This window comes from Delphinus delphis, chromosome 3 (assembly GCF_949987515.2).
Source record: "Delphinus delphis chromosome 3, mDelDel1.2, whole genome shotgun sequence".
NCBI classification, from domain to species: Eukaryota; Metazoa; Chordata; class Mammalia; order Artiodactyla; family Delphinidae; genus Delphinus; species Delphinus delphis.
Window position 1 is genome coordinate 12,982,675 of NC_082685.1, and position 12,804 is coordinate 12,995,478.

General features: G+C 52.8%; 1 protein-coding gene and 1 pseudogene across 2 annotated transcripts in view; one reads left to right on the forward strand and one right to left on the reverse strand.

The window, feature by feature from the left end:
• KLHL26 (kelch like family member 26) overlaps positions 1–8,940 on the reverse strand; it is a 28,299-nt gene extending 19,359 nt beyond the window's left edge. Inside the window, exon 1 of one of the 2 annotated variants that reach the window (XM_060008018.1) lies at positions 8,793–8,940. In XM_060008018.1, the coding sequence (XP_059864001.1) occupies positions 8,793–8,869 (77 nt within the window). In that variant the 5' untranslated portion in view covers positions 8,870–8,940. The remainder of the gene's footprint in view (positions 1–8,792) is intronic. The other variant, XM_060008019.1, reaches the window with a different exon arrangement.
• LOC132423744 (U6 spliceosomal RNA) lies at positions 5,885–5,978 on the forward strand (annotated as a pseudogene).
• Positions 8,941–12,804: the final 3,864 nt, after the last annotated feature.

Consider the following 12,804-nt stretch of genomic DNA (forward strand, 5'->3'; position numbering starts at 1 on the left):
TGTGGAGAAGTGAATTTTGTTCTGAGACTGTTCTGAGAGTGAGGAAGCCCCCGGCAGGTGTCAGGCAAGGGACGGCCTGGTCTGATACCTGCCTTGGGAGGGTCCCGCCAACTGGAGGTGGGGGGACAGCAGCCAGGAGGGCAAGAATCGATGGCAGCTCAGAGCCAGGATGAGGTGGAAGTGGAAGAAGGGGCCGGATGGGGATGTGGCTCAAAGGTGGAAGCAACACAATGTGCCAACAGATTAAAGGAAAAGGGAGCAAATAAGTGTGCACGTGGTGAGTGCTCTCAAGGAGGTCAGAGAGGAGAGGCAGGAATTGAACTGGGAAGGACCAGGTCCTGGTTGTTAGAAGACCAGGGACCCTCGAGCAAGGACAGGCACGAGGACTTTCCAGAACAGAGGGAGGACTTTAAGCCCTCCAGGCCAGGTGTCCATTTTTGCTCCCTGTCCCCACTGGATGATCTCGGGCAGCAGAGCCTCTCAAGCCAAGTGGGGCCTCATCCTCCTGCCTGACGCGTCCTCCACCAGCACTCACTCTTTGGTCCACGGCAGAAACCTGAGAGCTGGTGACTCCCAACCTGGCTGCCACCATGGGTCAGCATGTCACACAAGTTCAACCTTGTATCTTCCCCAAACCCATGCCCACCTCACCATCTCCACGCGCCCCCCTCAGCCCAGGCCCCCTCATCTCCTGCCAGAGGGATCCTTCCAAAACACGAATTTGACCCAGGTGCCCCCTCACCCAAACCCTGCACCAGCCCCCAGTCTCCCCACTCCTCCCTCTCACCCTCTCTAGCTCCTCTCTGCCCTCCGGACCCCTAAAAAGCCAGGCTCCTCCCCCTCCAGAACCTGCACACGCCACTTGCCTGTACCCAGAAAACAGGCCACCTCCCGAGACTCCCTTCCCCCAAGCTGATGGCACTAACCTTTAGGCTCTGCTCAACCTCATTTGTAAGGAGACTCTCAGAACCTTCTGGAGAAGGCAGGAACCTCCAACTCAGCCTCGGGACATTTTATGGCAACCGTGGGGAAATGACAGCCCAACTGCTTCACATGCTGCCACATAAGGGTCCCACACAGGCAGAGCCCCTCTGTCTGGGTGTCCAGGGGCCCATATGCCCAACACCAAGCACAGCGGCAGGCACACAGGAGGCATGTGACCATCGACAATCGCCAGGGGAAGAGAAGGGTGTCAAATGAGTCCCATCCACAAGAGGAAGGAGCTGGGGATGCCGAGAAGTCACCCTCCCTCCTCCCCCTTCTCCAGGGCCTTCAACCCTAAGTCTGAAACATGCCCCAAGACCAAAGGGCAGGAGTGCAGAGAAGCCCCACTTTTAAAGTGTCTGGGGGGGAGGCAGGCGCAAACCTCCAACCTGGCCCCTCTGAGCTCTCGCGTGAGGATCGGCAATAAAAAATAACCGGTTAAGGAAAGTGGGATGACACACTACGTCTACTCCCTAGAGATGGCGCAATGATAGCAGAGGCTAATAACGCCTTTCTACCCCGACAAGAAGGCCATCCCCGAGGGGTCACAGCTACCGGATGGAAGTGGTTCAGCTATGAGACAATCAGGCTGCACAATTCAGGGCGAAGTGTGCAGTTTTCAGAGCAATTTCACATCCTGAGCTCAAGGGACCCTACCAGTGAGGTGGTGAGGAATGGGGCGCCTCACTCCCAGAGAAGGAGCTGGGCTGCGTGACCCAGCCCCCCAGAGCACCTCTGCCCAGCACTCTCTCCAGCTTACCCCAGACTCAACTGCCCCACCCCAATACTCTGCCAAGACCCACCAGCTCATGCTCTACACTCTGTTCCTAGGTGCCAGGTTCACATGGCAGCATCTGTCCTCTCAATGCTGCAGAAGCAGCTCAGACTTGACATGTTCCATTCTCCCACTGGCCCTGCCACTGTCCCTCTCATGGCCATCAAGTTATGATACTACCATCCTCCAAACTGCTCAAGCCAACAACCACAGAATGAATGCTTGTATCCCCCCAAAATTCAAACATTGAGACCTATTCCCTAATGTGATGGTATTAGAGGGCAGGGCCCTCGGGAGGTGATTAGGTCATGAGGATGGGGCCCTCATGAATGGAATTAGTGCCCTTATAAAAGAGACCCCAGAGAGCTCCCTAGACCCAACCACTATTTGAGGACTCAGCAAGGAGGCTGTGTCTATGAACCAGGAAGTGGCCTCTCCAGACACCAAATCTGTCGGCACCTTGACTTTGGACTTCTCAACCTCCAGAACTTCAAGAACTAAATTTCTGCCGTTTATAAGCCACCCAGTCTATGGTATTCTGTTACGGCAGCCCAAACAGACTAAGATACCAACTTTCTCCTCCCAACCTGCCACATTGGCTCGTTAGCAAGACCTGCCAAACACCCCATGATCCCTTCTTGGTCCATGCAGGCACAGCGGACAGAATGCTAACAGCTTCAGGACTGCAGGGCAACATTGCCACTGCCACACACACACACACAGTGCAACATGCTGGGCGCCCTCTGAGCATACCTTCACCCTAGTTTGCTTCTTCCCAGCTACCCTGCCCAGTGGGTCCGGGGTCCCACTTCCCGGATGAAGACTAACACACAGAGGGTTGCAGATGTGCCCAAGGCATGCAACAAGCATGTGGGTCTGATGAGGTGCCTGATGTCACCAGATCTCCCAGAATTCCTAGGAGGAGTTGAGTTCCTGTCTCTGAAGGGTCAAATTCCTGTCTCTCCCTCTCAGCTGAAGAGAGGATGAGGCCAAAGGAACAAGAATCATCTCAGAAGGCCAAATCATTGCCCAGTCTTTCACACAGGGGTTGGGGGGCTGGACTCTTCCAGAGCCTCAGGGATTAGTGGAGACAATCTAGGGTGCAGCCAGAGAGGGCTTGTTAAGAAAGTTTAAACAAGCAAAGGCCACCAAGCCAGGAGCAGACGCCTCAGCTGAACTGTGCCAAACCCACTCACACTGTGTCCCAGTCACGACTTCTCAGAGAAACACCTGTGACCGGCGTGGCCCTCACCCAGATACTCCTGCCTCGCCCCACAAGAAGCAGTGTGAATCAATGAGACTGGGCCCCATCCAGACACCTTTAGGAAAGATGGGCAGTGAAGCGAGGATGCCAAAGGCCCAATGTCTGAAGAAACTTCGTGGCGAGAAGGTTCCTCCAGAACTAGGCAGGCCAGGTACCTCACAGCGATGGAATTTTAGCTGGGGAGGTGTGACTCCTGGGAGAGTTCCTCCACCCCCTCACAACACACTGTAAACCTCCTCTCTCTCCAGAAGCCTGGACCCCCTCAAGGGCCTGAGGTGGAGCTGAGAGGGGGCCTGCTGCAGAACAAGTTTCTTTTGTGTGAGTGAGCCTGCAGTTAGGACCCCACCTCCCCTCAGCAAGCGCCCAGCCAAGGCAGCCATGCTCTGTCCATCCCAGAGGTTCGGCTTGGTCATTAACGACCATCTCTACTAGGCAACGGGTTTTTTGTTGATCCCTCGAGATAGGAAGGAAGGAGAATAAGCTTTTCTCTTTCTTTTTTCCCCCTTGGTTGCAGAAAAGTGAAGTTGGAACAAACAAGTTATGTAATGCTGGGGGCGGCTGGGGGAACGCAGTCCCTCCTAAGGACAGTTTTTCGAGTTGTGGGACCGCTGGAAGGGCCAAGGGGAAGACAGGAACCGCCCCCACCCCTGGCCAAATGACAAAACCCTTCATGGGACAAAAAGGCAGATGCAGGCACCACCTGGAAGGCTGGAAAACCAGACTCACAGACAGGGCCAGCCTCCCCCCATCCCTGGCAGGCCCACAAGTCTCCCCGAGAAGGCAAGGGACAGACCTGACCACCTAGAAGGGACGTCCTACCAGCCAGACTACAAGCCCTAGAGAGCTTTTCCACACTCCATTCATCCATCCCTCCCTCCCAGCCATATTTCCTTTTTTTTTTTTTTTTTTTTGGCTGCTCCAGGTCTTAGTTGCAGCTTGTAGACTTCTTAGTTGTGGCATGCGGATTTCTTAGCTGCAGCATGCGGACTCTTAGTTGTGGCGTGCATGCAGGATCTAGTTCCCCAACCAAGGATCAAAACCGGGCCCCTGCATTGGTACCACAGAGTCTTACCCACTGGACCGACCACCAGGGAAGTCCCCCAGCCATATTTCTTGAACACTTCTTTCCTCTGGGCTGCCCGTGCTCCAGGCATACAAGACCAAGACTACACGAGACAGACATGCTCTCTACCTTCAAGGTACTTCCACTAATAAACACACCAAGTAGTGTTGGGTGGTGACTGCATGTTCAACATGTTCACACAACAGCCATAGGACCCAGCAATTCTGCTCCTGGTATATACCCCTAAGAACTGAACCCAGGTGTTCAGACAAAAACTTGTACATGCATGTTTATCGCAGCATTACCCAAAACAGCCAAAAGGTAGAACCAACCTAAATGTCCTTCAGCTGGTGAACGAATAAACAAAACGTGCTATGTCCACACAATGGAATGTTATGCAGCCATAAAAAGAAATGAAGTACTGACACACATTACATTGTGGATGAACCTCGCAAACATTAATATGGAGTGAAAGAAGCCAGACACTGAAGGTCACATATGGTACGATTCTATTTATAAAACAGGTAAATTTACGGAATTCCCTGGCGGGCCAGTGGTTAAGACTCTGTGCTTCCACTGCAGGGGCATGGGTTCCATCCCTGGTCGGGGAACTAATACCTTGCATAGTCGCGTGGTGAGGCCAAAAAAAAAAAAAAGGTAAATTTATAGAGACAGAAAGTAGATGAGTAGGGACTTGCCTGGTGGTGCAGTGGTTAAGAATCCACCTGCCAATGCAAGGGACACGGGTTTGAGCCCTGGCCTGGGAAGATCCACATGCCGCAGAGCAACTAAGCCCGTGCGCCACAACTACTGAGCCTGCGCTCTAGAGCCTGCGAGCCACAATTACTGAGCCCGCGTGTCACAGCTACTGAAGCCCACGTGCCTACAGCCAGTGCTCCGCAACAAGAGAAGCCACCGCAATGAGAAGCCTGCACACAGCAACAAAGAGTAGCCCCCGCTCACCGCAACTAGAGAAAGCCTGCGTGCAGCAACGAAGACTCAACGCAGTCAAAAATAAATGAATTAATTTTTTAAAAAAAGACAAACCGGGCTTCCCTCGTGGCGCAGTGGTTGAGAGTCCGCCTGCCGATGCAGGGGACACGGGTTCGTGCCCCGGTCCGGGAGGATCCCACATGCCGCGGAGCGGCTGGGCCCGTGAGCCATGGCCGCTGAGCCTGCGCGTCCGGAGCCTGTGCTCCGCAATGGGAGAGGCCACAACAGTGAGAGGCCCACGTACGGCAAAAACAAAAAACAAAAACAAAACAAAACAAACAAAAAAAAAAAGACAAACCAAGTAAAAAATGGACAAAAGATTTGAAAAGACACTTTACCAAAGATCTGAATAGCCAGTGAGACCATGAAAAGATGTCCAACATCGTTAGTTATTAGGGATACGTAAAATGCAACCAAAATAAGATACCAACATACACTTAGAATGGCTAAAATTAAAGACTGGCCACGTGAAGTGTTGGCAAGGATGGGGAGCAGCTGGAACTGTTGCACATTGCTGGTACAAATGCAGTTATGGTTCAGTCACTCCAAACAACTCAGCAGTTTCTTGAAAAACCTACAGTGCAGAGGGACTTCCTTGATGGTCCAGGGGGTAAGACTGCACTCCCAATGCAAGGCGCCCGGGTTAGATCCCGGGTCGGGGAACTAGATCCCACATGCATGCCACAATTAAGAGTCTGCATACACGAGTAAGAAGTCCGTATGCTACAGCAAAGATCTCGCATGCCACAACGAATACCCAGCGCAGCCAAAATAAATAAATGAATATTTTTTTTAAAAACCTATGGTGCTTGCTTCGGTAGCACATATACTAAAATTGGAACTTATCATGGCCCCGGCACAAGGATGACACTCAAGTTCGCGAAGTGTTCCATATTTTTCAATCTAACCTCAAAAAATAGGAAGCAAGGGGCTTCCCTGGTGGCACAGTGGTTAAGAATCCACCTGCCAATGCAGGGGAAACGGGTTCGAGCCCTGATCGGGGAAGATTCCACATGCCGCGGAGCAACTAAGCCTGTGCGCCACAACTACTGAGCCTGCGCTCTAGAGCCCGCGTGCCACAACTACTGAAGCCCACATGCCTAGAACCTGTGCTCCTCAAAAAGAGAAGCCACCGCAATGAGAAGCCGGTGCACCGAATGAAGAGTACACGCCGCTCACTGGAACTAGAGAAAGCCCGCGCACAGCAACAAAGATCCACCACAGCCAAAAATAAATAAATAAGTAAATAAATTTATTAAAAAAAAAATAGGAAGCAAAAGTACAAAGATTCAATGAACAATTTTTTATATTTTCTGGGATGGGGAGGCCCTACTTGTTAAGAACCTCAATTGCTAAGGTGAGGGGTTATGCTACAATGTGCTTCATTGATTTCCTCTGCCTCTTTTGCTCTGTTTTATTGCAACCCCTAAGTTGTTCATCACTCTAGTATTTGTAGAAAGGTGTTTTGTATTTTGCCACATCATGATAATAATAGTCCCGGTTTGACTGGCTGGTTTATAAGTTTAAGTACAAATAAATAAAAGATCCATTTTACCCTGAAAAAAAGAAAAAAAACTTAAACCTACACCTACCATAGGACCCAGTCATTCCACTCCTAGGTATTTACCCGAGGATGAAAGTATATGTCCACACAAAGATGCATACCCAGATGTTCACAGCAACTTTATCTGCAATTGTCAAAATGGAAACAACCCAAATGTCCATCAACCAGTAAATGGATAAACAAATTGTGTCCATCCATTTAATGGAATAGTAGGTAGCAGTGAAAAAAGAACGAACTTCTGATACTTGTGACAACACAGATGAAACTTCAAAAATATTCTGTTAAGGGACAGAAGCCAGACACAAGAAGCCACATATTATATGATTCCATTCATGTAAAATTTCTAAAAAGACGAAACTACAGAGAGCGAAAGCAGATCAGAGTGTGCCTGAGGCCAGGGGTGGGAGAAGGGTTGACTGCAACGGGCTTGAAGGAATTCATTGTGGTAATGGACGCATTCTGAAAACCTGGATTGTGTTAATGGGTACATAACTCTATAAATTTATTAAAACTCAGTGAGGAGACTTCCCTGGTGGTCCAGTGGTTAAGACTCCATGCTCCCAGTGCAGGGGGCAATCCCTGGTCAGGGAACTAGATCCCGCATGCCGCAAAACCCCACATGCTGCAACTAAAAGATCCCTCATGCGGCAACGAAGATCCTGTGTGCCGCAACTAAGACCCGGTGCAGCCAAAAAAACAAAAAACTCAGTGAACTGTTCAGCTAAAATGAGTGAATTGTATAGCATGTAACGAATTATACCTCATTCTTGCCCCAGGTTATCCCTAGCCAGGGCTCAAAGCAGGGACTAGGATTCACTGTCCCTTACATGCCACCTCCTACCGGTCACCAAATCCTGTCCACTCTACCCCCTGCATGTCTTCCCAAATCCCCTGATCTCTCTTTGCTCCCCACTACAGGCCTCCAAAGCCCAACTCATGCACCCGGACCCTCAGGCCTTTCTGAGGCACACGAGTATTAACCATTTCATCATTTATCACACTGATGGAAATTATTTGCTCCCATAAGCTCACCAGCAAGAAAAAGTCCGAATTTCTTCCTTGGTCACCGAGGGTAGCAGACTGTCCTGGGGGACTGGGATGAGAAGGTCTAGATTACTCTGGCCTTGTGCAATGGGAAGAGGGAGGGAGGTCTTACATCCTAAGATCCCCCCTTTCCCTCTGAGAACCCAGAACAATGCATAAAAATATCTTCAATTACTATGCCAATTCTGCGGTTCAAACAACCAGTCTCAGGACTTGTCCAAAGGGAAAGGGGGCCTCTCTCAGACCAAAAGGGGTGAATTCTTCCACCATGATCTGAGGGCAAGACCATGCTTCAAGTTCTTTTCCCTGGGGGTGAATGGGATTTACAACCCATGTGGCTTGGAGGGAGGAGCCACAAGGTCGGCCCCTTCTCATGTATTTTTTAAACCTTCAGCGCTCTCTCACCATCTTCAGGCTTCCCAAGACCCATTCTAGCCCCCCAGGACCCCTGGGACCCCAAGACATCTCCCTGCCAATCAGGACTCACTGGGACCCCCAGGGCCCCTCAGCTCCCTCTCTCAGGTTCTCCCTGGTCCCTCAGGCCTCTTTCAGGCCCTTGGGTTCGCTTGAGCCTCCTACTCCCAACCTTCTACAGTCCTCACCCCTCCCAGGTCCCCTCAGCATGTCCTCAGGACCACCTTTAGGAACCTCAGGGTCCTTCAGCACCCTCCAAGAAGCCGTGGGCCTCAGCCCTCCAAATTCCCCTCAGCCCCTCCTCAGAGTCGCCCACACAGCCTCAACAACCTCAAGACTTCCTATAGCCCCTGCTCAGGACCTCCCTGCCTCCCAGACCCCTTGGCATCCCCAGTTCCCCCATGGCCACATCACAGTCAGGAGCCCCTGCGTTTCCTTTCAGATCTCCACACCCCTCAAAGCCCTCTCAGGCCCCTAGGGCCGCATGCAGACGCCTGGAGGCCCTGGGGCCCCCAATCCGCCTTCGGATGACCCGTGAACAGCCCTCAGTCCCCTCAGTACTCCATAGCCACCTAAAGTCCGCAGCCCCCGTAAAAATCCTCGAGCCTGCCCAGGCCACTCCTCCAGGACTCCCCTTAGGGCACTCCAGCCCCGGGGCAGGTGCAGGCCCACCCTGTGGGCTGGTTCTCACCTGTTAGGGCGCTCGGGGCCCGGGCCCGCGCGGAAGCCGCCGCCACCAGCGCCACCACTGCCACCGGACGCCGCCATCTTCCCGCCGCCGCCACAGCGCGTGCTAGTGACGGGAACCGCGCGCGCCGGCCCGGGAGACTAAGTCTCGGGGGGTGGGGCGGGGCCTGCTCTGCGGAGGGGCGGGGCCCTAGGCGAGGGGCGGGGCCGGGTCTAAGGAGGAAGCGGGTCCTGGGCCGCGAGGGAGCGGGGTCTGCGGATGCGCGGGGGAGGGCAAAGGCAAGTGCCGGTTCTGCGGGAGGAGGGGGGGTGGGGCCTGGGGAGAGGGGCGGAGTCTGGGACGAGGCACGGTCGTGGGTCTGAGGAGGGACAGGAGACTGGTGGGACAGGGACAAGGGGCGGGGGGGCATAGTCTACGGAGGGACGTGGCCCGAGTAAGGGGAAGGACCTGTCTGGGAGAGACTGGCCAAAGGAAACCTGTGCGTGTGGGGGCGTGGCCTGGGGGGGCGAGGAATGAGGCGAGGGTGAGACGTAGCTAGTAGGGGCAGCCCGACCGTTTAGTGCTGCACTTCAGGAGCGGGGTTGGCTGTGGGAAAGGGGAGCGGCGGAGCCGAGCCGAGATGAGAGGAAGGACATGGAGAAACTGGTCGAAGAAATCTGAGAAACCCCCCTCTCTCCTTCCAGGGTCACTCCCTCGCCAAGACCTCCCTCAGACTCAGGAACTCACCTGGTGCCCAGGCCTCAGACTTCCAACCCATCTTTGGGTCCCAGCCTTCCCCCATCTTCCCAGAGCCTCCTCTCTCCCATCCAAGAACCTCCACCTTCAGATTCCAACATCTGCCCTCAGATCCCCAAACCTCCTGCTTCACCCTCAGTTGTGGTTCCCATACCCCCAAACCCCTGCCCTCAAGTTATCTCCCCCATCCTCCGCTCAAATCCCAACTCCACTCCCCAAATCCTTGCCCACAGACCCTTCAAACCCACACTTACACCCCCAAAGTCCATTCCACCAGACCCAACCTCCTTGGACATCCCAGCTCCAGTGCCGCAAACACCCCTGTCTTCAGCCAGGGCGCGAAGTCCTGCATCTGTTTCCCTTTGTTCTTCCTTCTTCCCTCCCTTTCCTCTCCTCCCTTCTGGACCCCATGGAGCCCAGAGCCAAGAAGGTAAAGTTTCCAGAGCCTTTGAGGCCACCCCCCACCCCACCCCCAACCCACTGAACGCCTAGAATCTTCACCCTGGAAGGGTCCAAGCTTCCAGGATTTTCTCTCCAGCCTTGAACCCATTTATTCTTTCACCCTCTAAGTTGGAAAACCCTCCCTTGTGCAGCCTCAGACAGGGTCCAAGGGTCCAAATGGGGCTCAGAGCCTTCCTGCAGTCAGCGCTGGGGAAAGGGGGTAGACATGGGGCTGGAGGGCCCAGAGGAGGAAGCAAGGGGCCTCCCTGGGTGGGCTCCTTCAGGTAGAACCAGACGCAACTGATCCATCTCCAGCAGAGGGTCGGGTACGCAGTAGGTACTCAATCATTTGTGTAAAATGCTCAGGACACTTTAAGTTGATAGATACCAGGTGCTGAAGGGCCCTGCTAACTCCTCCAGCACACAGTAAGCCCTCGATAAATATTGAATGTGTGAGAGCATGAGCAGCTCACATTCCGGCTAGCTCTGCACACATCCCCTCACCTGCCTGTGGTCTGCCTGCCACTTGAGCCTTTATTCCGGATGAACCACATGCAGGCATCAAACCCCGCTCAGCAGAGACCTTCAGCTCGCACGCCCGACACATACAGCTGTAGGCAATGGCATCCATATGCACCCACACTTCATAAACACACAGATTTGACCCACATGTCAGACACATAGTCAAAGATAAGCAAGAAGGGGTTCACTGGGCCCCTGGCTGCGTGCTTACAGGTAGCACACTGCAGGCGCATGGTCTGTGGACACACTAGTTACTTCAAGATCACATAGCACAGGACAGCCAGTGCAAAGGCCCTGAGGTAGCATGCCTGCAGTGTTGCCTGGTGGGGGAAAGTGAGGGAGAGGGAGAGGGAAGGAGAAGATGAGGTGGGCAGCCACGAGGGGTGGTCTAGGTCATGGAGGGCCTTGTGGACCACTGAGGAGGCATTTTCCCTGTGTGAAATGGGGGGGGGGGGCTAGTGAGCAGAGGGAGTATAACCAACACTGACAGTTGGAGGCAATATCTTGACTTAGAGACATTACTTAGGAGGCAAGATTTCCTGGCCAAAAGATGGTGCTCATCCCATGGTGGTGGCCAGGGAGGAATGGGAGGCGATCCTTGCCAGGATGTACTTTGCAGGTGGAGCCAACAGGTGATACAGCAGATGGGATGTCGGGGGGCAGGCAGAGCGAGGCCAGGAATCCCCCCCAGCGTTCTTGGCCTGAGCCCAATGGGCTGCAATATCTGGAATGCATCACGGGCAGGTGGGGAAAGAGAGGACCCAGGAAGGTTACTGCACACAGTCATCCAATAATGATGACCCACGGTCTGGCAGAGCGCACAGGCAGGGACATGGCAGACAGCGTCTGCAGGCCTGGCCACCATCTGGCCCACAGCTGGCACAGCTCTCCCAGAGGCAAAGGCCTCACCACCTGCTCCCCGCTCCAGACCAGCTGTGGGACTCACGGCCCCAGGTTGGAGCTGGGAGGCCTCCTTATAACCTCCAGGTGTTACAGAGGAGGAAATTGAGGCCTGGGGGATAGGAGATGCCTTGCTTTCCTACATCCTCACCCTGGGGCCTCATCCACCCTGTCTGCCCTTCACCATTGAGTGGCCTCAGAGCAAGCTGCTGACACTCGGGCGCCTCCTTCTGCTTCTCTATAAACTAGAGAGGTCGCCATCAAATAAATTCTCACAATCTTTGCTATTACCCTTCGTTGTGCATCAACTTCTTATGAGCCTCGAGGCCTTGAGTGGGTTGCTCCAGCTCTACACATCAGTTTTCCCATCTTCAAAATGTCCTTGTGGGACAGAGCAGAAGCCCAGATAAAATAAGCAATGTACAGGGCTCAGGGCCACTCAGGTAGTAGATCCTAACTCCATGCCAGCTGTGGGCATCTCCCCTCTCCCACACTCACTCTTCGACCCTCAGCCCTGCTTGATTTTTCTATCTAACAAACTCTGCATTTTAGGTTTCCTTGTTTTAAAATGGAGATATAATTCCCATGCCATAAAATTCACCATTGTAAAGTGTACAATTCAATGGCATTCAGTGCATTCATGATGTCATGCAATCAGCACCTCTATCTAGTTCCAAAACATTTCCATCACCCCAAAAGGAAACCCCATCCCCGTTAGCTGTCACTCTCTGTTCCCACTCCCTCAGCCCCTGGCGATCACTAATCTGTTTTCTGTCCCCATGGATTTACCTATTCTGAACATTTCATATAAATGGAATGACATGTGTCCTCCTGGGTCTGGCTTGTTTTATTTTATTCAGCATAATGCTTTTGAGGTTCATCCACATTGTAGCATGTGTCAGTGCTTCATTTCTTTTTATGACTGGGTAATATGCCATAGTATGGGGATTTCCCTGGCAGTCCAGTGGTTAAGACACTGCAATTTCACTACAGGGGGTGTGGGTTCGATCACTGATCGGGGAACTAAGATCCCACATGCTGTGCGGCATGGCCAAAAAAAAAAAAAAAAAAATTCCACAGTATGGATGGACCACGTTTTGTTTATTTATTCATCCACTGATGGACATTTGGGTTGTTCCTCTCTTGGCGATTGTGACTAGTGTTGCTGTGAACATGCGTATACAAGCATCTGTCAGAGTCCCTGTGTTCACTTTTGGGGGGGGTACATACCTAGGAGTGGAATTGCTGGATCACAGGTTAGCTCTATAAGGAATTTTTTGAGGAACTGTCTTGCATTTTCTTTTCTTTTCTTTTCTTGTTTTTTGGCCTCATGGCATGCGTCGCTTGCAGGATCTTAGTTCCCCAATCAGGGATTGAACCCGGGCCCTCAGCAGTGAAAGCGCATAGTCCTAACCAC